This window comes from Motacilla alba, chromosome 14 (genome assembly GCF_015832195.1).
Source record: "Motacilla alba alba isolate MOTALB_02 chromosome 14, Motacilla_alba_V1.0_pri, whole genome shotgun sequence".
NCBI classification, from domain to species: domain Eukaryota; kingdom Metazoa; phylum Chordata; class Aves; order Passeriformes; family Motacillidae; genus Motacilla; species Motacilla alba.
In genome coordinates, this window is record NC_052029.1 from 1,683,666 (window position 1) to 1,706,899 (window position 23,234).

The 23,234-nt window shown below is 64.9% G+C and overlaps 5 protein-coding genes across 9 annotated transcripts in view; 2 read left to right on the forward strand and 3 right to left on the reverse strand.

Moving 5' to 3' along the window:
• Positions 1–4: 4 nt before the first annotated feature.
• Positions 5–4,740, forward strand: WDR24 (WD repeat domain 24; the record flags this gene model as incomplete). Its single annotated transcript, XM_038151625.1, has 7 exons — positions 5–322; positions 394–509; positions 2,340–2,461; positions 2,765–2,869; positions 2,944–3,281; positions 4,002–4,186; positions 4,304–4,740. Coding segments are annotated over 7 exons (1,353 nt in total), but the record flags the coding sequence as incomplete, so codon positions are not given.
• Positions 4,741–4,916: 176 nt separating this feature from the next.
• JMJD8 (jumonji domain containing 8) lies at positions 4,917–7,114 on the forward strand. The gene is made up of 9 exons (XM_038151322.1): positions 4,917–5,058; positions 5,136–5,219; positions 5,508–5,556; positions 5,656–5,752; positions 6,076–6,144; positions 6,229–6,348; positions 6,474–6,541; positions 6,666–6,800; positions 6,872–7,114. Exons 1-9 carry the CDS (start codon positions 4,967–4,969, stop codon positions 6,950–6,952), a joined length of 795 nt encoding a protein of 264 aa, XP_038007250.1. The 5' UTR covers positions 4,917–4,966; the 3' UTR covers positions 6,953–7,114.
• Positions 7,115–7,225: 111 nt separating this feature from the next.
• Positions 7,226–11,197, reverse strand: STUB1 (STIP1 homology and U-box containing protein 1). Its single transcript, XM_038151319.1, has 7 exons — positions 10,898–11,197; positions 9,772–9,970; positions 9,499–9,664; positions 9,271–9,361; positions 8,709–8,765; positions 8,476–8,592; positions 7,226–8,129 (listed from the first exon to the last, which is right to left on the reverse strand). Exons 1-7 carry the CDS (start codon positions 11,081–11,083, stop codon positions 8,004–8,006), a joined length of 942 nt encoding a protein of 313 aa, XP_038007247.1. The 5' UTR covers positions 11,084–11,197; the 3' UTR covers positions 7,226–8,003.
• A 1,605-nt stretch (positions 11,198–12,802) lies between these two features.
• On the reverse strand, positions 12,803–18,597 carry RHBDL1 (rhomboid like 1). The gene is made up of 8 exons (XM_038151317.1): positions 18,399–18,597; positions 16,273–16,431; positions 15,805–16,029; positions 15,048–15,196; positions 14,850–14,962; positions 14,507–14,607; positions 13,803–13,863; positions 12,803–13,730 (listed from the first exon to the last, which is right to left on the reverse strand). The coding sequence occupies exons 1-8, from the start codon at positions 18,435–18,437 to the stop codon at positions 13,459–13,461; spliced, it is 1,119 nt and encodes a 372-aa protein (XP_038007245.1). The 5' UTR covers positions 18,438–18,597; the 3' UTR covers positions 12,803–13,458.
• Positions 18,598–20,524: 1,927 nt separating this feature from the next.
• LOC119706969 (mitochondrial Rho GTPase 2) overlaps positions 20,525–23,234 on the reverse strand; it is a 47,587-nt gene continuing 44,877 nt past the window's right edge. For all 5 annotated transcript variants that reach the window (XM_038151285.1, XM_038151282.1, XM_038151281.1 and 2 more), the window contains one exon: positions 20,525–22,303. In XM_038151285.1, the coding sequence (XP_038007213.1) occupies positions 22,186–22,303 (118 nt within the window). In that variant the 3' untranslated portion in view covers positions 20,525–22,185. The remainder of the gene's footprint in view (positions 22,304–23,234) is intronic.

The window sequence follows — 23,234 nt, forward strand, 5'->3', positions numbered from 1 at the left end:
CAACCCCGAGGGGCTGTGCTACAGCCTCTACGGAGACCTGGCCTTCGCCGCCAAGGAGAGCCTCATCTCCTCCGACTCCAACCGCAAGCCCTACATCGGCGACCGGCGCCACCCCATCTTCTTCAAGCGCAAGCTGGACCCCACGGAGCAGTTTGAGTACATCTCGTCCTCCAGCGCCCTCAGCGTGTTCGAGACGGACGTGGAGAGCGGCAGCATGGACTGGTTCGTGCACACGGCCAAGCAGTACGCGCTGGCCGGCCGGCCGCTGGCCGAGCTCTGCGACCACAACGCCAAGGTGGCCAAGGGGCTGGACCGCAACCAGGTGAGCTGCGGGACGGCCGCTGCTGCGGGGGGGAGCCTGGGAAGCTCTGACAGGGAACGCGTTCCACACAGGTGGCTCAGACCTGGACGATGCTGAGGATTATCTACTCCAGCCTCGGCACCGTGTCATCCACAAACCTCAACCACAGCATGGGGAAAGGCAGCGCTGCCCTCCCGCTCATGAACAGGTACGGCGGGTGGGAGCTGCAGGGCGCCATGAGACGGGTGGGATAGCTCCGTGAGGGGGGCAGTGGGAACGGCTCCCTGGCTGGGATGGGGTTATAGAATCACATCATGGAATACCGGAATGGTTTGGGTTGGAAGGGGCCTCAAAACTCATCTCATTCCACCCCTGCCATGGGCAGGGACACCTTCCACTGTCCCAGGTTGCTCCAAACCCCATCCAGCCTGCCCTTGGACACTTCCAGGGATCCAGGGGCAGCCACAGCTGCTCTGGGCACCCTGTGCCAGGGCTTCCCCACCCTCCCAGGGAACAGTTTCTATGTAATAACTAACCTGCCCCAGACACAGGGAGCGAGCAGGGGCAGCTCAGCCTCAGGCTGTGCTGGTTTGCATGCTGGCATTGTTTGAACAAAGCCATTTCCCATGTTAGTGTGGCCAGCCTGGCCTCAGGCTGTGCAGCCTCACACACTGCTCCCTCCTCTCCTTCAACCAAAGTTTGGCCTGTGGTGGGGCATGGGGCTGGGACCAGCTTTGCAGTTACTGAATTCATGAATCACAGAATCTCTAACGTTGGAAAAGTCTTCTGAGATCATTCCCCCAGCAGCACTGCCAAGGCCACCACTAAACCAAGTCCCTAAGTACCACATCTACATGATGTTGAACATCTGCAGGGGTGGAGACTCCACCACTGCCCTGGGCAGCTGTGCCAGTGCCTGACCACCCTTACCATGAAGAAATTTTCCAAAGATCCAATCTAAACCTCCTCTGGCACATTTTGAGGCCGTTCCCCCTTCTCCTGTCCCTGTTCCCTGGGAGCAGAGCCCGACCCCCCCGGCTGTCCCCTCCTGTCAGGAGTTGTGCAGAGCCACAAGGCCCCCCCTGAGCCTCCTTCTCTCCAGGCTGAGCCCCCCCCAGCTCCCTCAGCCCCTCCTGGTGCTCCAGCCCCTTCCCAGCTCTGTTCATTTCCCTGGACACGCTCCTGCCCCTCAGTGTCTTTCCTGTCATGAGGACCCCAAAAGTGACCCCAGGATCTGAGGTGAGGTCTCAGCAGTGCCCAGGGCAGTGACCAGGGGCTTGGGGTGGAGGAGGTGTCTCATGGCTGGAGCTGGAACTGCCAATGACATTTTCTTCTGGAGCCTTTCCAAGGGAGAGCACAGCCCAGCTCTGCCAGCAGCTCGCTGGCGTGGAGAGCCCGTTGTGGGCTGATGAAGCAGGAAAACTTGTTTTTCCTCTTCTCAATGACATAAACGTGTGGGGTGAGGACTCCAAATGAGCTGTCAGACCTCGTAGGACCGGGTTCCCACAGTGAGTGACAGATCCTCCAAATAACACCAAAGGAAACAAGCCCTGTCCTTGACCAAGCTCTGCCTCCAGCCGGGTGGCTGTGCCTGTCTGAGACACGGCAGGCAGCAGCCTGGGGAGCTGGGCTCTGCTCCAGCCCAATCCCTTCCCTTCCCCATCTCGGTGAAGGCCAAGCACGGTGATGCCTCACTAACAGCCAGACTCCTTGGAGCGAGGCAGCTCCTGTTCACCTGCCTCTGAGGGGAAGGAGATGGAGCCAAGAGCCTGCTCAGCTCTGGAATTCTTCAGGGAGACCTTTGCAGTGCGTGTGCAGTGCCACCAGGCTTGGAGGAAGGGCTGTGATCACGGTCACAATGTGTCTTTATCTGTAAGTCACACAGTGGGGACTGGTGGCTTCTGCCCACGAAGGGATATCGCTGTTATCTCATGTTTCTCCATTCAAATTGCAACTGGACACCTGTATCCAGGCTGTTTGATGGCTGAAATGGAAACATTATACTCCTCTGACTGTTACATTTGGCTTTTTTCCCCAGCTTTAACCTCAAAGATATCCCTGCTGGGCTGGGCAGCGAGTCCAGGCTGGACCGCAGCAAAGGAGAAAGCCGCGCAGAAAACATCCTCATGGATTCCTCCTCCACCCTGATCAACAACGAGGGTAACGCTCCTGGGTGGGCACAGGCCAGTCCCACAGCTCTTCCCTCCTCGGCCATAGACAGGGCATAAACAGGGACATTTATGCTGTGAATTGGGGTGGCTGAACGTGCTGCAGCCCCAGGGTGAAGGGCACCGAGCCCCAGGGTGCTGCAGAAGGACAACTTTCCCCCATGACGTGGGGTGACAGTGACAGCGGTGGGGAACTGAGCGGTGTGGCTCGGGCACAGCCTGGCATGCCGGGCAGGACACTGGGAGGTGGATCCAGTGGTGTGATGAGCTGATTTCTCTTTCCCGGGGTGCGCAGACAACGAGGAGACGGAGGGCAGCGACGTGCCTGCGGATTATCTGCTGGGGGACGTGGAGGCAGATGAGGATGACCTGTACATGATGGACCACGAGAACCCGCACGGTGAGCGCACAGGGGGAGGCGTTGTCCATCCCAGCTGGGTTTTCTCCTGCTCATTCCTGCTCTTCTCCTCGCAGCCGAAGAGCAGGAATACAGCCTTCCCCAGGAAGCCTTCCCCCTGCGCCACGAAATCGTGGACAACCCATCTGCCCTGGACCACCTGCAGGACAAGGCCGACTCCCCTCACGTCAGCGGCAACGAGGCCGAGACGGTGTCGCTGACCCCCGTGGAGTCCTTCTCGCTGATCTCCATCTCGCACTCTCTCTACGAGAACCGCCTGCCCTCCGACTTCTTCAACCCCATCGTGCGGGACACGCTGCTCTTCTACGCCGAGCAGGGCGACGTGCAGACGGCCGTGTCCGTGCTCATCGTGCTGGGAGAGCGCATCCGCAAGGAGATCGACGAGCAGACGCAGGTACAGCGGGTGCATCCCGATGGGATGGGATCCTGTCTGGGGCTGGGGCACGTCCCTTCTCCTCCAGCCCCTAGCAGGCCAGCTCTAAGCCAGGGTGAGCAGCTCCAGGGTTCCTGGAGCCCGCCACCAGTCCTGGCAGGGATTTGAGCTGGGCTTTGCAGGGCCAGGATGGGGAGGTGCCCTTGCCCTGTTGATGCGGGGAAGGATGCTGCTCCCCAGCGTTGCAGAGCCGTTTTCCCACTGCAGGGATCAGAGGATCACAGAATCCTTTAGGCTGGAAAAGGCCTCTAAGATCATGGAGTCTAACCATTCCCCCAGCTGCCAAGGCTGCCAAGGCCACCTCTGAATCGTGTCCCCAGGTGCCACCTCAACGCAGCTTTTAGATCCCCCCAAGGGATGGTGACTCCACCCCTGCAATGGGCAGCCTGTGCCAATGCTTAACCACCCTTTCCATGAAGAAATTCTCCCTAATATCCAAACTAAACCTCCTCTGGCACAGTTTGAGGCCATTTCCTCTTGTCCTGTCCCTGTTCCGGGACCAGAGCCTGACTGCCACCTGGCTCCACCCTCCTGTCAGGAACTTGTAGAGAAGGGACCCCCGAGCCTCCTCTTCCCCAGGCTGAGACCCCCAGAGGAATCTTGCCTTTGGGATGCAGGGCCGGGGTCCTGAGGAGGTTTCAGGGTGGATGTGGAGGCTCAGCTGTCTGTGGCTGTCCCCAGGAGCACTGGTACACGTCCTACATCGACCTGCTGCAGCGCTTCCAGCTCTGGAACATCTCCAACGAGGTGATCAAGCTGAGCACCTGCCGTGCCATCAACTGCCTCAACCAGGCTTCCACCACCCTGCACGTCAACTGCAGCAACTGCAAGCGGCCCATGAGCAACAGGGGCTGGATCTGTGACAGGTGAGGGGGCCCAGAGGGGCTTGTGGGGACAAGGGGATGGGGTGGGTGTCCCTGTTCCCTCTTGTTGCCCCCCCGAGGGCTCTCCCTGCTCACACCCACCCAAATCTTCCCGTGCAGGTGTCGGCAGTGTGCCAGCATGTGTGCCGTGTGTCACCACGTGGTGAAGGGGCTCTTCGTCTGGTGCCAGGGCTGCAGCCACGGCGGTCACCTGCAGCACATCATGAAGTGGCTGGAGACCAGCTCCCACTGCCCCGCCGGCTGCGGCCACCTCTGCGAGTACACCTGAGCCCCCCGGAGCGCACCTGAGCCCCCCGGAGCGCACCTGAGCCCCGCGGGGGGCTGGCAGCGGGGTGGGGCAGGGGGGAGCAGGGCCCTGCCCTAACCGATCGCCTTGGCTCGGCCCTCCCTGTATTTATTTGTGTAAATAAGGGCTGGGGGGGACCCCCTGCCCGGCCGTTTTTTACTGGATTAAAACAAACCAGCAGTTGATTCGAACCCTGACTCCTGTCTTTGCTTCTCCTGGACGCAGCGACCCATGGGATGGGCCCCGCACCGCTCCGGGGGGTCCCGGCCCTGGTGTCCCCGGTGTCCCCATGCTTTCGTCCCCTCGTTCCGGGAGGCCACTCTAAGCCGTGAGGTGGGGCTCGCTTTCCGCTGCCCCTTTAAGTACTGTCCCTTACCGAGACCCGTAGCGACGCGCGCAGCCAATGACTGTGTCCACCGTGTGCTCACGGTGCATGCCGGGAATTGTAGTTCCCGGTGTCTCCGGTGCCGGTCCCGATGGCGGCGGCGGCGCGGCTGCTGCCGCTGCTGCTGCTGCCGCTGGGCTGGGTCCGGCCCGGCGCCTACACCGACCTTCCGGGCAGCGGCTGGTAAGGGCAGGGGCTGCCCCGGGACCGCTCCCTGTGCCGGTCCTGGTGCCGGTACCGAGCGGAGTCTCCCGTTGCAGGCTGGCGGGCACGGTGCCGGAGGAACCACGCTGCACCGTGGAGCGAGCCGATGCCTCCCTCACCTATTCCCTCTTCCTGCAGCGGTACGGGGGACACGGCACGGTCCCGGCGCCGAGACGGAGCGGGGGGACAGTTCCGGTGCACCGGGCGGGCTAACGGGGAGGGGCGGGGGCAACTGGGGGGGCAGACCCGGGGGTCCCGGGGGAGATCCTGGGGGAAGGTGGTCGGGACGGACCCCGGTGCCCCGGAGGTGGTTCGGAGCCCGTCCCGATGCCCCGGGGTGGGTCGGGGCCGGTCCCGGTGTCCCGGGATGGGTCAGTGCTGGTCCCCGTGCTCCGCCCGTGCGGGACCCCGCTGGATGCCGCCCCCAGGTTCGCCTTCTCCCGGCCCGTGATCCTCGGTGGGGTCACGGACAATTCGGTGAGTGCCGCGAGGGGGACGGAGGGTTCCGGGTGGGACGCACGTCCCGGTGCCTGGGAGCGGCGGCAGCATCCCGGCTCCCCGCGCTCCATCTCCCAGGCGTTCCGAGCCCTCTGCACCCGGGAGAAGCTGCTGGCGGCCTTCGGGCCCTTCCCGGTGCGGCTCAGCACGGCCAACACCTACTCGTACCGCAAAGGTGAGCGCGGGGCCGTGCCCGGCCGCGGGGCTGCCGCTGCCCCCGCTCATCCTTACGTTCCCCACTCATCCCTCCCGTTTCCCCGCTCATCCCTCCGTTCCCCGCTCATCCCTCCCGTTCCCCGCTCATCCCTCCCGTTCCCCGCTCATCCCTCCGTTCCCCCGCTCATCCCTCCATTCCCCTCTCATCCCTCCGTTCCCCCGCTCATCCCTCCATTCCCCGCTCATCCCTCCCGTTCCCCGCTCATCCCTCCCGTTTCCCCTCTCATCCCTCCGTTCCCCGCTCATCCCTCCGTTCCCCGCTCATCCCTCCGTTCCCCGCAGTGGATGTGCCGTTCCAGGAGTACGTGGAGCACCTGCTGAAGCCGCAGGACCCGGCCCGGCTGGGCAGCGGTGGGTAGCGCTGGGGAGCGCCGTCCCGTCCCCCGCAGCCCCCTCCTCACGGGAGCGCCGGGCTCAGCTCCCGTGTCCCCCCAGACACCCTCTACTTCTTCGGGGACAACAACTTCACCGAGTGGGGCCCCCTCTTCCAGCACTACGTGCCCCCTCCCTTCCGCATCCCGGGCACCAGCCCCGCCTACAGCTTCGGGATCGCAGGTGGGTGTGGGACGGGATTGGGACGGGATTGGGATGGGATTGGAACGGGCTTGGGACAGGACTGGGACAGGACTGGGCCGGGACCGGGGGCTCTCCCAGGCACCACCCCCCTGCTCCCACCGCAGGCTCAGGCTCTGGCGTTCCCTTCCACTGGCACGGCCCTGGCTTCTCCGAGGTGATTTTCGGCAGGAAGGTGAGAACTGAGCCCCAGGGGAAGGATTTGGGGAGGAGGCAGGGAAACAAGCCCCTAGCAGGTGTCCCCGAGCCCGGGGAGCCGGAGGGGAATGGGGAGGGGACGTGCCCGCGGTGTTTTCCAGCGCTGGTTTCTGTACCCGCCGGATCGAACGCCGCACTTCCACCCCAACGAGAGCACGCTGGCCTGGCTCCAGCACACCTATCCCACGCTGCCCCCGGCCCAGCGGCCGCTGGAGTGCACCCTGCGCCCCGGGGAGGTGAGGCCAGGCCTGAGGGGACCCCAGGCTTCCCAGCCAGAGCCGTGGGCCCACACCGGTGTCCCCTGCAGGTCCTGTACTTCCCTGACCGCTGGTGGCATGCCACACTCAACCTGGACACCAGCGTCTTCATCTCCACCTTCCTGGGCTAGGGCTGGCAGGGACAAGGACACGTCCACACCACCGTCCCAGCCAGGCCAGGAGCTCCAGCTCCTGCCACCCTCAGGGACAGGCCACTGGTATTGGGACCAAGTGCCTGCGAAAGTTCTGGTTTTCACTGGTCTTTGCCCTCCCCTCGGATTAAAGCTGTTCTACTAAGCACGCTGTGTGTTGCTACATCCCTGGAGCAAACCTGGTCCCCGTGGGATGGCACCGATTCCCCAGCCAGGATATCCCCAGAAATGGCTGCTGTGAACCACTCCAGATCCTTTTCCACGTTTATTGCTGATTTTTTTTTATTCTTTTTATATATTTTTTTTTTTTTTTAAATGGACATTGGCAAACTTCCAGAGGGCGCTCAAAAGCCAGGCAGGCCATCGGCCGACCGAAACGCTGGAATCTCCGTTGGATGCAAATCTGTTGGTTCTTTTTTGTGGGGTTTTTAAGGGATTTCATTAAAAGGAAGAAGAACTTTAACCCAGGTGGTTGTTCTTAGGGAACCACAGTCCCAGTGGGGAAGGGGAGGTGGGAACCAGCCCTTTCCAGCCCTGGGGCAGTTGTTCCCCAGGAAAAGCCAGAGGGTGCAGCAGCATCCCGGTAAGTGGCTGTTTACTGGGAAGAGGACCCAACCCTGGCCAGGCAGGAGGTGGAAGGAGGAGGAAACAACTCTAAACACAGGGCAGGACGGGGCTCCAGGTGCTCGTCCCGGCAAGCCCCCTGTGGCAATCCCTGGAGCGGGACGTGCTCTTTGGGGACTGCGGCTGCCCTGGCTGAGGGGGTGACAGACATGGTGGTGAGGCCACTGCCGAGGAGCCAGCATTCCAACCCCCGGGCAGGTCCTGGAGCGGGACAAGGGAGCCGGGGAGCCGTGGCGCCCGCCCAGCCGCTGCGGCTCCTCGGGAAGGGGACATGGTGACGTGCCCTCGCCCAGCGCCAGGCCCGGGGCAGAGGGGGAACAGCTGGGCTGCGAGTAAGGCGTGGTGCCAGCCCGGGGAGAGCCAGCCGTGCCAGGGCACCGGGCGGGCCAGCGCCGCCCCCGGCCCCTCAGTAATCCTCCACCCAGCCGTTCTCCGAGATGAACGCGTCTATCACCTCCTTCATGGCGAGGTTGGGGATCAGCTGGTCCTGGGTCAGGGGACTCCGCGTCACCGGGTCGAAATGCCCCACGCGCTGCGGGGGAACCGGTTACTCCACGTGCCCGGGCTCGGCCCCGAGGCGCAGGTGGCCGTGAGGCCAGCGCCGCGTGGCATCTGCCCCAGCAACCGGGCACCTGCCCGTGGCAAGGGGAGAGCCCCTCGGAGGTGCCTCCCGGCAGGATGAGGGCAGGTCAGGGTGCGAGACCCCTGCCAAGAGCCGCCTCCGCTTTGGGCAGGGCCTGGCGGCGCCTGCTCCACAGGGAGCTGCCCGGGCAGGTAACTGGGAGCAAACCCAAGGAGCCTGCGGAGCCCTGAGTTCAGCAAAAAGATGCCTTCCCACCCAGGCAAGGCCCTGGGAAAGCCCCCTGGCCCAGCAGTACCTGGAGATGCTCCTCAATGTCCTTCCTGTCGTAGGTGATCCCGCTGGGCGTGATGCAGGGCTCTCTCATCAGCTCAAAACTGATCTTCCCACACAGGTAGTCAGGGATGTCCCGCTTCTGGCTCGAGAGAGGCACAGCTGGGTCAGGAAAGTGGGCTGGGAGGTGGTGCTGGCTCAGAGCCGGGAGCAGGGTGCACAGCAGGTTTACAGGAGCACAGGCTGAGCCACACTCACCTTCCTCTTCTCATCCACTTGGGAGAAGAGCTCGTCCATGTCTGCCAGGTATTTGTCCTGAAAGACAAGCCCTTGAGGACAAGGGGTCCCTGGTGCGCAGGGGCTACAGGTCCCCAGGGAGGGCTCCAAAGCCTCCCACCATGGGTGTTGGGGCAGGCCCTCCGTGGCCTATGCCTGTGCAGCTCCTGGCTGAACCTGGCACGAGTGATCCAGCTTACAAATAACCTTCCTTTGTGGGCCTATTTTTATCTGGGATTAGTCCCCAGCACCCAGACCCACATGTGGCCGAGAGACACTTGTGTTTCCTCAGGGAACAACAGGCACAGCAGGCGTCACCGCTGCCAGGCTGGGACAAGAGGTGACAGAGCAGGGGAAGCCATCATGGGGGGACACAACAGCCCTGCAGTGGTGGCTCAAGCTACAGATTGAAGGCTACTGAGCTGTGTCCCAAGGTCTCCCAGCTTTCACCTGCACAGCTGCAGCCCTGCAGCTTCCCTGGCTGCAGCAGAGCATGAGGATGGGGATGAGGATGGGATGAGGAAGCCCCCAGCTCCCCACTCACGTGTTTGGCCTCGATGCTGGCCAGCTGAACACGGCTCCGGCTCTCGTCTGTGTTCTCCTCCTGCTGAGTCTTTCGGCACTCCGCCAGCTCCCTAGGACAGAGCGGGAGATCAGGAGGATGGGGGAACGTTGTCACTCCCTTCCCTGCTGCAGGGCTCTGCAGAGGCACCTCTCACAGAGCTGTGACAGCCTGGTGGCACTCAAAAAGCCTTTCCAGGTGCCCCGTTACCTCTCCTTCTCGGCCACGATCAGCTTGGTCAGGTGGGAGTGCAGCTCGTTCTCCTGGTTGATGCGCTTCTCCTCGATGCTGTTCCAGCGTTTCTTCTTGGCGATGCGCAGCGCACTGGGAATGTCGTCCCCAAAATTCAGCCGCTGCTCCTTGGCGAGGTTGTAGGCTGAGGAGAGAAAGGGCACCTCAGCACCAGCGGCAGCGTCCCTGTCACCCTCCCTGGCCCTTTCCCAGCAGACAGGAGCAGGGGACGGTGGCAGCGTGCCCGCTCACCTCTCTGCAGGTTGGCGATGGCCTCGTCGTAGTTTTCCATCTCCATTTGGCACTGGCCCAGGAAGAAGTGAGCCTTCACGGACTGCCCGTCCAGCTCCAGCGCCCGCTTGCAGTCGGCCAGCGCCTTGTCGTGCTGCTGCATCTTCAGGTAGCACAGGGCCCGGTTGGTGTAGTACACGGCCACCAAGGGGTTCCGGTTCTGCGGGGACAGGCCCATGTTGGTGGCGGCGGCAGGGCCGGGACGTGCTGGCGGCCGGGTGACAGCCCGGTGACTCGGTGTCACCCTGGGCAGGGAGAGCCAGCAGTGCCAGCCGGGGCGTGCACTCCTTGGGGAGGTGCTGGCATGGATTGGGGACAGGCTGGGGCCGGTCCCCATAGGGCAGCTGATGTCCCTGCCCCCAGAGGGGACTGTCCCCCTGGCATCTCAACTGTCCCAGGATGGGTCTGCCCTACGCAGCACAGCCCAGGGACAGCGCAGGGTTTAGGGGAAACAGGCTCGGGGTGGGGGCACTCGGGGGGGAGGTAGGGCTTGGAGACCAGCTTGGAGTTGGGTGGGGGAGAGGATGGGCTGGGGGTGTCCAAGTCCTGAGAGGGGCCGGGGGGAAGGCGCTAGGCCAGGCCTAGGGGCGACAGTCCAGGCCCAGGAGGGGGCGAATCAGGCCCAGAGCTGTGTCCAGCCCCTCCAGGAGGAGCCAGGCCCAGTGAGGGAACAGTGTCCCGATTAAAAGGGTCCCATCTCAGGGTAATCTTGGCCAGGCCCTGAGGAAGAACAGGGAGGCCAGGGGTATTTTGGCCCAGCCCAAGGGGTTCCACCCTGGTGATCTCCCCGCCAGGGCTCGGGATATGTCCAGGCTGGGGGAAGGCCCATCTGGCGGGCGTCGAGGCCCGGTGTGTGGCAGGGGTGTCCCATCCCCGGGGACCCCACCGCAGGGTTGGCCAGGCCAGCCGCGGGAGGGCGTCCAGGCCAAGGGGGAGGTTCCGGCCCGGGGCCATCGAGGCCAGGGGGAAGGTCGGTATGTCCCGTCCCGGCGGTACCCAGGCGGGCCCTTGGGGACGGCGGTGCGGGCGTCCCCTCCCCGGTGCTCCCGTCGCGGGGGCGGGTCCCGCTCGGGCCGCAGGGACTCACGATGGCGCGGCCGTAGCAGGCGGCGGCCTCGGGGTACTTGCGGCCGCCGAAGAGCCGGTTCCCCTGCTCCTTGTGCTCCTGCGCGCTGTGGCTCTTCTCGGGGCTGCCGCCGCCCGCGCCCCCCGCGCCCGGCCCCGCCGCGCCGGGCCCCGCCGCGCCGCCCTCGCGCTCCTCCTTGCCCTTCATGGCGCGGCCCGGGCCGGCGCTGGGGCCGCGGCTCCGCTGGCTCGGGCGGCCCCGGCGGCTCCGGCTGCGCCGCTCCGGCCGCGCACTGCGACAGCGCCGCTTCCGGGGCGGGGCTGCGGCAGGGGCGGGGCCTGCGGGAGGGACGGGCTGTCCGGGGAGGGCGGGGCTAATGGAACGAGGGGCGGGGCTATGATTTGGGGCGTGGTCTGTCGGGCAGGGGCAGGGCGAGGCCGCTGAGAAGGGGGCGGGGCTAAGAAGCTGATGATGCCGGGGGCGTGGTCAGTGGTTAGTGGGCGTGGCCTGGGCGGGGTTTATGGGGTTGAACGGGGATGGATGGATGGATGGATGGATGGATGGATGGATGGATGAGGGATGGATGGATGGATGAGGGATGGATGGATGGATGGATGGATGGATGGATGGATGGATGGATGGATGGATGATGGATGGATGGATGGATGGATGCATGGATGGATGCATGGATGGATGCATGGATGGATGAGGGATGATGGATGGATGAGGGATGGATGGATGGATGGATGGATGGATGGATGGATGGATGGATGGATGATGGATGGATGGATGGATGGATGGATGGATGAGGGATGGATGATGGATGATGGATGGATGATGGATGGATGGATGGATGGATGATGGAGGGATGGATGGACGGATGGATGGATGGATGATGGATGGATGGATGGATGGATGGATGGATGGATGGATGGATGGATGATGGATGGATGGATGGATGGATGGATGGACGGACGGACGGATGAATGGATGGATGGATGGATGGATGATGGAGGGATGGATGGATGATGGATGGATGGATGGATGGATGGACGAAGGGATGATGGATGGACGGATGGATGGATGATGGATGGACGGATGGATGGATGGATGGATGGATGGATGGATGGATGATGGATGGATGATGGATGGATGGATGATGGATGGATGATGGATGGATGGATGATGGACGGATGGATGGATGGATGATGGATGGATGGATGGATGGATGGATGGACGGACGGACGGATGAATGGATGGATGATGGATGGATGGATGGATGATGGATGGATGGATGGATGGATGGATGGATGATGGATGGATGGATGGATGGATGGATGGATGGATGGATGGATGGATGGAGGGATGGATGGATGATGGATGGATGGATGGATGATGGATGGATGGATGGAGGGATGGATTGGGGTGCAGTTTATGGGGCTGGACGGGGTTTGCTGGAGCAGGGCATACAGAGGGGTGCGGGAGCATGGCTGAGGGGCCTGGCTGCAGGGACAGGGGTGAAAAGGGATGTTGGGGTGTGAGAGTGCGGGGGGAGATGCCATGGAGCTGATGGGGGGCCGGGGCTGGCGGGGGGTGGGTCTGAGCAGGGGCGCAGGGTGTGAGTGGGGGCTCGGCTGCCCGGAGCCGGCTCTGAGCGTGCTCTGGCACCGGGGCTGGGTGGGCCGGGGGTGGTCCCAGAGCCCGCCGCGCCGCCGACCCCCCGCACCCCTGCGCCCCCGCGCTGCCTGCCCCGCGGGGCTCGGCCGGGTGCCGCTTCACTTGTCCCGGCGTTTTCTGCTCCAGTAAGCCCCGAGCCCGGCTGTGCCCCCCCGCCCCCCGGACCAGCCAGCCCCGGCACCCGCACTGCCTCCCGTCAGGGATGGGGGCACCCCAAAACCCCCTCCCCGATAGAGACACGAGCCCCCGCAGTGTGCAAAATATTTATTTATACTCCAAAAAGGTCTGGGGGGGTTAGAGCGGGGACCCCCCGCGCCCCCATCCCGAGGCCAGCCCCTGTCCCGGGAGGGCGGCCGGCAGCAAAGCGGGGGGGGCCGGGGCGCGGGGCGGGGGGGCTGTGCCGCCGAGGGCACTGCCGAAATGAGTTGTGCCGGTCTCAGCTGGTTCCTGCTGGGCTCTCCCCGTATCCTTCTTTTTGTTAAATTCCTCTCTCTTTTATTTATATTTATTTTGGCATAGAAAAATAAATCGCTCCTCTTTTGGCACCAGTCCTTCGTGTGCAAGTGCAGGTCCTGGGGGGCAACGAAGAGTCCCCCACCCTGGAAAGGGGTCCGGGAGCCAGCGGGGGGGTCCCCCCGTCCGGCTCCTCCCGAGGGGCACGTTCCGAGCCCTGCGGGCAGCCCGGGGGGGTTGGCGATGCCGGGGCAGGGCTGAAGCATCCTTTGGGGACGGGGCTGCGGCGCGGGGGGGCGGCAGGGGACATCGGGAGGCGCAGCCCGGGGCGGGGGGCGGCGCGTTCGCTAGCACCGAGGGGACAGGCGGGCGGGGGGTGGCCTGTCCCCATGTCACGCGCGGGGACCCCCCCCCGGCGCCTCCACCGGGATCGAAAACAAATCACCCGCGGGCTAGGGCGGGGGGGGGATCTGTGCCCCCAGCAGGTCGTAGGCGAAGATGTTCCAGAAGACGGCGAAGAGCAGGAAGGTGCCGTAGGACAGCAGCAGCACCCACCAGCCGCACTGGTCCTGCAGGCTCTCCTCGTAGCTGCGCAGGATGGTCAGCCCCATGCTGATGCCCACGATGGCCCCCGCCAGGTGCGCCATGAAGCTGGGCTGCGGGCCCGAGGCCGGCAGCGGCGGCGAGAAGCGGAGCCAGACGGCGCGACCGACCTCGGAGCTCACTGCGGGACAGGCGGCAGCCGCTGAGCCCGAGCCGGGGCCCGCACGGCCGGGGGACGGGGGGCGGTACTCACTGCACACCAGCGCCAGCACCATCCGCAGCAGCTTGTAGGGACAGCGCATCCCGGCCCAGTTCTGCGGGAAAGGGAGGGAGGGAGGGAGGGATGGATGGATGATGGATGGATGGATGGATGGATGGATGGATGGATGGATGGATGGATGGACAGGGATAGATGGATAGATGGATGGATGGACAGGGATAGATGGATGGATGGATGGATGGATGGATGGATGGATGGATGGATGGACAGGGATAGATGGATGGATGGATGGATGGATGGATGGATGGATGGATGGATGGAGGGATGGATGATGGATGGATGGATGATGGATGGATGGACGGATGGATGAAGGATGATGGGCTGGCACCAGTGATGCTCCAGCACCAAGGTGGGGGCTTCTGCCAGAGCCCCTGAAGAGCTCCATGGAGCCCCCTCAGGCCCCTGCTCTTCCCCACCCACACCCCCCCGCTGTCACCCAAGGCGGTCCCCCTGTGACAGTGCCACCCCTAATGCCACCCACAGCATCCCCCCACCAGTGCTGCCCACCCCACAGTGCCAGCCACCAATGGCATCCCCGTAATGTCCCACCACCTTGCCCAACCTGCAGACAGTTCCCATCCCCATTGTCACCCCATGGCTTCCCCCACCGTGCTGCCCACCCTACAAAGCCATCCACCCCCATCCCCCCTTCTGTGTCCCCTTGTCCCCTGGCTGACCATGACGACGTTGGCAAGGTGAGCAGAGCAGAGGGCGTAGACTCCCCCTGAGCCCCCGACCAGGGGGGCCCTCATGTCCGTGATGGAGACGGTGAGGGAGCCTGGGGGCACAGACAGGGCTCAGCGTGGGGTCTCGCCCCCACAGCATTAACTAATTACTGTCCACATTAATTAAGTGTGGCCTGCATTGCCCCCCGGCCCCTGGCCAAGTGATGCTGGCACAGCCAGCAGGGCCCAGCGTCCCCACCAAACTCGGTGTGCGCCTCCCCGTGCCCTCCCCGGGCTGGTGACAGGGACCGGTGCGGGGGATGGGGACAGCGCCCCCACCCAGGGCAGCACCCACCTGCCAGGACCCCGGCCAGGTAGAGGAAGCTGATGCGCAGGATGCCGTGCACCATCTCCAGGGGCACCCCGATCATCAGCTGCAGGAGGGCGTTGAACCCCAGCTGCTCCAGCCTGCCCGGGCACAGGAGGGGACAGGCGGGGGCTCAGCCTGCACAGCCCCCGGGGTGTCCCCGTGTCCCCCCCCGGCAGGACCTACCCCACGTGCATGAACATGTAGGTGAGGAAGCGCCAGGCGCGTGCCCGGTGCCCGGGGTGATAGACCAGGGGGCTCTTCATGTACTCGGGGTGGTAGGTCTGCAGCACCCACTTGTTCAGCCGGGCCCCGTAGCACAGGAACACGATGATCTGTGACAAATGACAAACCCCCTGGTTGTCACCCCCCTTCACCCCACATGTGAGCCCCACAAGGGCACCAGGGTGTCACAGCTGGGGTCACCCATCCCCACTGCCCTGGCTCTGAGTCACACATGTGGGACATCACAAGGACGTCACAAACAGGGTCCTCCATCCCTTCACCCCAGATGTGAGTCCCCCAAGGGCACCAGGACATCACAGCTGGGGTCACCCATTCCTTCCACCCTGGATCTGAGCCCCTCCACGGGTCCCATCCATGGGCACAAGAACATCACAACTAGAGTCACCTATCCCCTCTGTCCGGGGTCTCAGCACCACCATGGACACCAGGACACCACCACGGGGGTCAACAATCCCTCACCCCATAACCGAGCCCCTTTGTGGCCACCAGAACATCCTGACTGGGGCCACCCAGCCCCACTGCCCCAGGTCTGAGCCACCCTGTCACATGCAGGGCCGCACATCCCTCCGTGTCAGCTCTGTGTGGCCCAGCAGCTCACAGCCCGGCTCACCCACCCTGCCCTCCCCGAGTCCGATCCCTGCCGAGGTCTCCGGGGCCGCGCAGCCGGGAGCAGCGGGGCGCGGCCGCGGTGCCGTACCTGGGTGAGGGTGACGGCTGCCATGAAGACGGGGGGCGGGCAGGTGCGGTGCTGGTAGAAGTACCAGCGCCGGTCCATCTCGCAGGGCAGGATCTCGTAGGCCACGTAGCGGACGAAGCGCTTGTAGATGCCGAGGCCGGTCTCGTCCAGCAGGACGTCGCGGGGCAGCGCCCGCTGCCCGTTGGCGATGGCGCGCTTGAAGCTGCTGGAGCGCTTGCTGCTGATCTGCGGAGAGAGGCCGTGCCCGCGGGGGCGGCTCGGGACCCCCGGCCCGGGGCCACCCCCTGCCCCGCCACCCCCTGGTGCCGCAGCCCGGACGAGCCGCCCCGAGGCCGCGTCGCCGTCCCACGCCGGGGGAGACCCCGGGGACCGCCGCTATCCGCCCCCCTCCCCCGGGGCGCAGGGAGGTGCCCGGTGCCCCCCCCCCGGCCGGCACCCGCCCCGTCCCCGCGGCCGCCCGGCACTGACCAGGTCTACCAGCTCCTGGTAGCAGACCTGGCCCTCGTCGTTGCCCTGCGCCAGGGCCACCAGCATGTCGAGCTTGGCGGGGTCCAGGGGCAGCTCATGGCTGTGCACCAGGCTGGCGAAGGTCTCCACGCCGATGAAGCCGGTGTTTTCGGGGTCGAGCTGCGGGGCACGGCACGGAGCATCACCGGGGTGCCGCTCCAGCGGCTCCCTGCTCTGCTGGGGACACCTCCTGGTGCCCCCGGTGCCTCACGCCTGGCTCCGTGACACCTGTCCCTGCCTCTGCGAGGGGCACCGCAGCCTGCAGCCGCCCCGGGCCGTGCCCCGTGAGGTGCCCGGTGCCACGCTGCTGCCCCGTGCCGTGCCGGTGTCCCCGTCTCCCCGCGGCGCAGCCAACACTCTCCCACTCAGTTATTTCTCGCCGCCAGCAGCCTGCCAGCCAGGAAGCCACCAAGCTAAACACACGCGCAGCCCTGGCACCAGCCTCCTCCTCCTCCTCTTCTCCTCCTCCTCCTCCCTCTCCTCCCGCCGCCCTTGCCGCCGGCCGCTGGCATCCAGCGCGCCCTGCCCGGGGCACCCTGTGCCATCCTCGGCGCTCCCAGAGCGGGCCGGGCACCCCGGGCACTCCGGGGACAGCGCCCCACGGGCACCCAGCGCCATGGGGTGCCCGACATGGGACCGCTCACGGGCACAGGGAGCCCAGGATGGCACAGGAGGGTGGGGATGGGGAGAGGGCACCCACGGCCGGAGCACAGCCCCTGCCATCACCCTGAGGTCGTGTGGGGTTTGCTCCTTGCTTCTGCCGGGAGAGAAATGAGGGAGAGGAGCCTCGTCCTCTGGGATGGGCAGGAAAGGGAGTGCTTGGGACATGGGATCTTATCCCCACCGGGTGGGGACCCCATCCCTCCCTGCTCCCCTGGCAGGAAACAGCCAGAGCCTCCTTCCCTTTTCCCTTTTCCACAGCCTCCCCACCCGGAGCGGGCTGCAGGGTGGGATGAGGGGTGCAGGCAGCGCCTCCAGCCCCTCAGCAGCAGCCAGCCCGTGGGAGCAGCCTCAGCCATGAGGAGCGGGAGCACCCTGGTGTCACCCGTCCGCCTGCCCCACAGCCGTCACCCCACAGGCTCCACGTGCGCGTGTCACGCCGGGACCTGGCACACGCTGTCCCCACGCTGTCCCCACGGCTGAGCCACTGGCCTCAAGAGCGCCAAGAGCCCTGTCAGCAGCCAGGGAGCCCCTTTCTGCTCTTGGGGTGCATCTCCCCCCACCCCAACCTCACTGGCACCCTACGCCCCCCCGGGAGGGCCCAATCCCCAGCCCCAGCCCTCCCAGCGCTGCTCATTCCCGGGGAAGGTGCTGCTCTTTCCCGAGGAGCTCGGGTTCGCATGGAGTCCCTGTGCCCGAGGGTGGGGTGACACGGGGGACAGCACCACGGCTCCCGAGCTGGGGGACTCGGCCAAGGTCACGGAAACAGAGGGGGGCGATGGAGGATCAGTTCGTTTTCCTGACCCCCAGGAAATTCCTTCCCCATGCCCAGGGGAGAGCCGCCAGCTGGGCCGGGGCTGGGTGGGGATGGAGGGACGATGCGATGGAGCTCAAGCGGAGCTGGTGGGGGCCGGGGGACTGCGGGTGGAAGCCCCTCGAGGCTCCATCGTGCCGCGAGCAGAGCCCCACGCCGCGCAGCGCTGATGCTCCACGGCCTCATCCCGCAATCAGATCACGGGGGTGGGTGCAGACCCCCGCCTCGCCGGCGGGACCGAGCCCACGGCACCCCCGGGGCTCCATCCGGCACCCAGACCCCGCCGGCGGCGCTGGGGCTCCGTGCCCAGCGCCCCTCGTCCTTGAGGGCTCACCGGGCAGGATCCGGCCCGGCGCTGACGGAGGGAGAGGCCACAAGTGAGATGAGTCGCGCGTTCTCAGCGGCGCAAGGCGGGGGGGTCCCCCAGGGCGGCGATGAGGGGGACCGAGGGACGCTCGCGGGGGGTGGCACGGCCGCGGTGGCCGCCCTGGGTGGGCAGCGCTGCCCGCCGTGCCCGGAGCGTGCGAGCACCCCCGCCCCGGTAGCGATGGCCGGGGTCCGGCGCCCCGCCCCGAGCGCAGCCCGGTGCCCGCTGCCCCGCGGGCGGCCTCACCTGCTCCTGGATGAGCTGCAGCAGGGAGCTCCTGTCCATGCACCCGGCGGGCTGAGGGCTCCGCCGCTCCCCCGCGCCCGGGGCCGGCGAGCCGGGCAGGGGAGCGGCGCGGGCGGCGGGGGCGGCGGCGGGGGCGGCTCTCCCCGCCAGCCCCGCGTTGCGGCGGGCCCGGGAGCGAGCGGCGAGCGGCGAGCGGCGGCGCCGGGAGCCGCCGATGGCAGCGGGGCGACGGCGGCGGCGGGGGCGGGAGCGGAGCCGAGCGGAGCCGCCCCCGCCGCAGCGCGCGGCGCAGCGCCCCCCCCTCCCCGCACCCCCCGCCGCCGCCGCCGCGCGGGGAACCGGGACCCGCCCCGCCTCGCCCCGCCGGCAGAGCCGGGACACGGCCCACGGCACGGGCAGCGAGCCGACACCCCGCGCTCGCAGCGTGGGATGGCGCCGGCATCCCGGTACGGCTGCGGACATCCCGGTACAGGTACCTGCATCCCGGTACTGGTACCAGCATCCCAATATGGTAACTGCGTCCTGGTGTGATACCTGCTTCCCAGTGTGGTATCTGCATCCCAGTATTGCCACTCACATCCCAGTACTGTTACCCACACCCTGGCCCACTTCCTGCCTCCCAGAGCAGCTCTGTGCATCCTGCTGTTGGTACCTGCATCCTGCTCCCTGTGTCCCAGCACTGATGGGACCTGGGTCCTGTGTGATCCCTGCATCCCAGGGCAGGGTCTGCATCCTGGGATGGGCACCTGCGTTCCATTTCCAGTACTGCATCCCAATACAGGTACATGTATTCCAGTACCCACATCCTGGTACGTGGTTTTGCAGCTGCCTCCTGCTTGAGGAATCCACATCCTGGCACAGTACCAGCATCCCGGAATGGACACCAGCGTTCCAGAAGGGACACCAGCATGCCAGGACCAGGCACCTGCTGAATCTGGCACAGATGTCTGCAAACATTCCCTCCATCCTGTACCTGCACCCACAGGCCAGCACGGCCCGGGTACATACCCCATGGCACAGGGGCCACAGAGCCTCCACTGCTGTCCCCTGCCCCAGCACAGTGCTCACGGGACAGCCTGGCACTGGGTCCCTGGAGCTGGCACCTCTATGGGATGTGCCCCGTGTCACCCAGGCCAGGCTCCCCTGGATCCCCAGGCACAGCAGGGGTGTTCCCAGGACCCATCCCTGGCACCATCCTCACTTCCCAGAGCTCAGCCCCACTGAGGTGCCCAGGGAGCTCTGGCTCCCCAGCCCTGCCAGGCTCTTCCCTGGACGCTGTGTGTGGCCAAGGCTGGGGTCCCATGGCCCTGCCACACGTGTGCCCTGCCCCACACCCGTGCCCGTCCCAGCGCAGCGCCCGTGCCCCGCACACCGGGGCTATTAATACACACCAGCGCACGTGGGCTGCAGCTCCCGGGGGATCCAGCCTGGTTTGGAGGCACCAGGGAGCACCGCGTGTCTGCCCGCCTTGCATCGCCTCCTGCGCCCGCATGGCAGCACGGCTGGGACCCCACCCTCCCTGTCCCCCGGCTGGCCGTGCGGGAAGGGTCTCCTCTCCCACCCCACAGGAATCCCCCCTCATGGGGGAGCAGCCTGACCCCATCCAGTGCAGTGCAGAAGCTCTGGAAAATCCTTTTCTTCGGCTGCGCCCACATTCCCTGTGCCCAGCGCCCGTGGCTGAGGCAGGGACAGAAATAGCTGAGGGAAAAGCTGGATGGGAAAACAGGAGCAGGGAGGGGAGGTGGCACAGCCCTGGGATCTGTGGGTGCAGGGGGAAGGTGACTGCAGGGAAATGGGGAGCCCCAAACCCCACACGGGGACGGGCACAGGGATGCACAGCTCCCAGGGCAGCCAAAGCTCCCTCTTCCCATGGATCCCAAGCAGAGAACCACGGGATCCATCACCTCCTTCCCTGTCTCTGCACCCTGGCTGACACTTGTATGAGGATCTGTGACCCCAAGCACCAAGGAGTCCTGGCCAGCCCCAGGCCTCGTCCCACCACTCCAGGCCCTAAATCCCTGTAACTGCCCTCAAACGGGGCATTCCAGGCTCTTGGGGGGGCCCTGCTCCTCGGCAGCCCGGGCAGGAACAAGGGTCCTGCTCCCCAGGTGACACAGGACACAGCATGCAAGCACAAGGTGTGTAAAAATTTATTTTGCTGTAGAGAACAAACCTAAAACATTACAGCTCCAGCAGATGTGGAGCAGGGACACACCAGGCACGGGCCCAGCTGGCAGAGCCACGCACGGTGGGCACAGAGGAGGACATTGAACACAAGGGATGTGGCCCTGGCAGTGCCAGGGACCAGGAGCCAGCAGTGAGCACGTGCCCGACCGGCAGAGAGCAGCTCCAGCACAGGCAGGGGGACCCGGCTGGCCAGCACTGGGGACAGCAGGATTCGGACACCACCCTGGGGCGTCCCTGGGAGAGACACTGGTGCTGCCCCGTGATTGCTCCATCCCCGCGCTGGCTCCAGGCCACGATAAAACATTTAAATAGACAAAACACAGAAAAAGCAGCTCTGGGTGTCACCTAGGATCTGCCCCTGCAGCTGCCTGGAGACCGACCCTGAGCATGCTGGGGAAGGCCAGGCTGGTGGCACGGCCAGGCTGGTGGCACGGCCAGGCTGGTCCAGGCTCCCTGGGAGGATAGGAACGCAGAGATGGTGCTGGCCTGGCTCTTTGGGACTTGCAGACAGGGACACTGTGGGGCTTTGGCCCCAGTGGGTGCTGAGCTCAGTCTCTGCAGCTGAAACCAGCTCAGGTGTGGGCAGGGGACAGGAGACAGGACAGGAAGGAGCTTCCAGTGGTGCCAGGAGATGCAATGCCCAGAGCCTCGCATTCCGGACAGGGCCCCACAGAGGGGACAGCAGGTCACAGGGTCTAGGGCACAGCGTGGCACCAGCTCAGTGATGGCACTGCCAGGGAAAGACTGGGCACAGAGTGGGCATCCAATGCCCTCCCAGTCCTTACCAGGGCTCCCAGAGCCCTGCAAATACTGGTGGCCCTAAATACTGGTGGCCAGGAGTGGGAAGGGGACGGGCCAAACAGGAGGCAGGAAAGGAGAGTGGATGGAGCTGGAGCCTGGCACGCTGCAGGACTCACAAGATTTTTGTGTAGAAACAACAGAAAGGAGCTCAGGACAAACCCTGGTTGTCACTGTCCCACCTCAGCCCAGGACAGCAGCCACTGTGCCCTAGCTGGAGAGGCCAGGCCTGGCCCCACACAGGGGCTGGGGGTGTCAGTGCCTGGCCCTCTCTCCCCAGCCGCCTTTGCCCGCGCTGGCTGAGGGAAACCAGGACAGGAGATGGAGCTGTGCCCCAGGGAGCTGCAGCCATGAGCTCATCTGACAGCTCAGCTGCTGCTGGAGCTCCCAGAGGCCTCGGGAGCGTTGTGCCCTCCAGAATTGAGGGCACCAGCACAGCCCTCTGGGGAGAGGATGTGCCCAGTCCAACAGACACTGAAACACTCATGTTTGAGCTTAAAAACAAGCGTTAAAAAACTGAACAGAATAAAAGATGAGGGTGATCCTCCAGCTGCTGGTGAGGCAGAGCTCTCCTGGCAGAGTTGCCTGTCCTGTGGCCATGGGGGCCAGGAGGCCACAGGGGGAGGCTGGCTGGTGCCAGGGATGGATCCTGCTGGTGCTGGGAAGTCTGGCTTCACTGGTCCTGCAATCCAGGCTGGGGTCAAAGGAGGATTTCCTACCGGGGCCAGCTTGAGGCGGGGCCCCTCTGGGCGTCGCTGGGGACGGGGAGCTGGTGTCACGGGGACGGACTGGGGAGCGGCTCTCATTTGTTCTTGGCCAGCAGGCGGTACAGGGTGAAGCCCACCAGCGCCGTCACCGCCGCCCCTAGCGCCACCCGCAGCCAGAAGGACGCGACTCCCAGCTCCACGGCGTTCAGGTGGCTGCAAACAAACACAGGAGAGGCCGGTGAGTGTGGCTGTCCCGGTGCTCCCACCCCACAAAGGGAGGCTGGGAGTGCCAGGGGGTGAGCCCAGCACAGAGGGGAACACCCCAGTGAGACTCTGAGAGATTCCCCATGCCTGCAAGCAGAGCTCTCGTCACCCGGCATCACCATCAAGCCAAGGGAGGGCTGTGGGACGGATGTGGCTGTCCCCTCCCCTGCCCTGGAAACAGCTCTCCAACACCTAAATAATTATACAGGTACCTGCCTTTCTAGGTCAAGCTGCCTTTCCAACTCCCAGTGCACGGAGAGCCGGGATGCCACCACGGGGACACTGGTGACAGGGACCAAAGGGCAGCGAGGGACAGGGCCCGGTGCTGCCCCAGTGTACACATTCCCTCCTCAAACACGTGCTGTCCTGCACTAACGTGCTCCTCTCCTCTCTCTCCCTCCATCCATAATTCATTCCCCACTACATCGGGGGAGCACAGCCAATCCCCGGCCCTCCATTACGCTGTTATTTATTTATACCACATACCCTCAGATATATTAAGAATATTTAAATTTTAATACTGCAGAGGGGAGGGAAAAAAAAAAAGCGTCAGCTCTAAAAATAAAGTTGTTTATTGAAAAGAAGCTGGAGGGAAAACTACTCACTAGTAATCCCATCCTGCCTTCCAACGCTCCCACACGCTCTCCCCGCCAGGGCTCGGCCCCTGGAGCTGTGCTCGCCCTTCCCAGCCCTGGAGCAGAGTGATTCCACTCACAGGGATCCTCCTCCCTCCCCACAGCCCCCCCTCACCTCCTGTGACCAGCCTGGCGCTGTCCTACCCCGCTCCCAGCCCCTCTGGGGTGCAGTTCCTCCCAGAGAGAGGCTGTGTGACAGAGGTCTCGCTTCACTGACCTCTTTTTCAGCCTGATCCATCTCATCG

Bases quoted from the DNA above. Each gene is read 5' to 3' on its own strand.
- JMJD8 (XM_038151322.1), top strand. From the start codon at position 4,967: ATGGCGGCGGCGGCGCGGCTGCTGCCGCTGCTGCTGCTGCCGCTGGGC. The intron at 5,557-5,655 runs GTGAGTGCCGCG...TCCATCTCCCAG, and splicing joins GTGGGGTCACGGACAATTCG to GCGTTCCGAGCCCTCTGCAC. The intron at 5,753-6,075 runs GTGAGCGCGGGG...CGTTCCCCGCAG, and splicing joins CACCTACTCGTACCGCAAAG to TGGATGTGCCGTTCCAGGAG.
- STUB1 (XM_038151319.1), bottom strand. From the start codon at position 11,083: ATGAAGGGCAAGGAGGAGCGCGAGGGCGGCGCGGCGGGGCCCGGCGCG. The intron at 9,362-9,498 runs GTAACGGGGCAC...GCTCTGTCCTAG, and splicing joins ATCGTGGCCGAGAAGGAGAG to GGAGCTGGCGGAGTGCCGAA. The intron at 8,766-9,270 runs GTGAGTGGGGAG...CTTGTCTTTCAG, and splicing joins CCAGCATCGAGGCCAAACAC to GACAAATACCTGGCAGACAT.
- RHBDL1 (XM_038151317.1), bottom strand. From the start codon at position 18,437: ATGGACAGGAGCTCCCTGCTGCAGCTCATCCAGGAGCAG. The intron at 15,197-15,804 runs GTACGGCACCGC...CATTTGTCACAG, and splicing joins CAGCCGTCACCCTCACCCAG to ATCATCGTGTTCCTGTGCTA. The intron at 13,731-13,802 runs GTGAGTACCGCC...CCTGTCCCGCAG, and splicing joins GGTGCTGGCGCTGGTGTGCA to TGAGCTCCGAGGTCGGTCGC.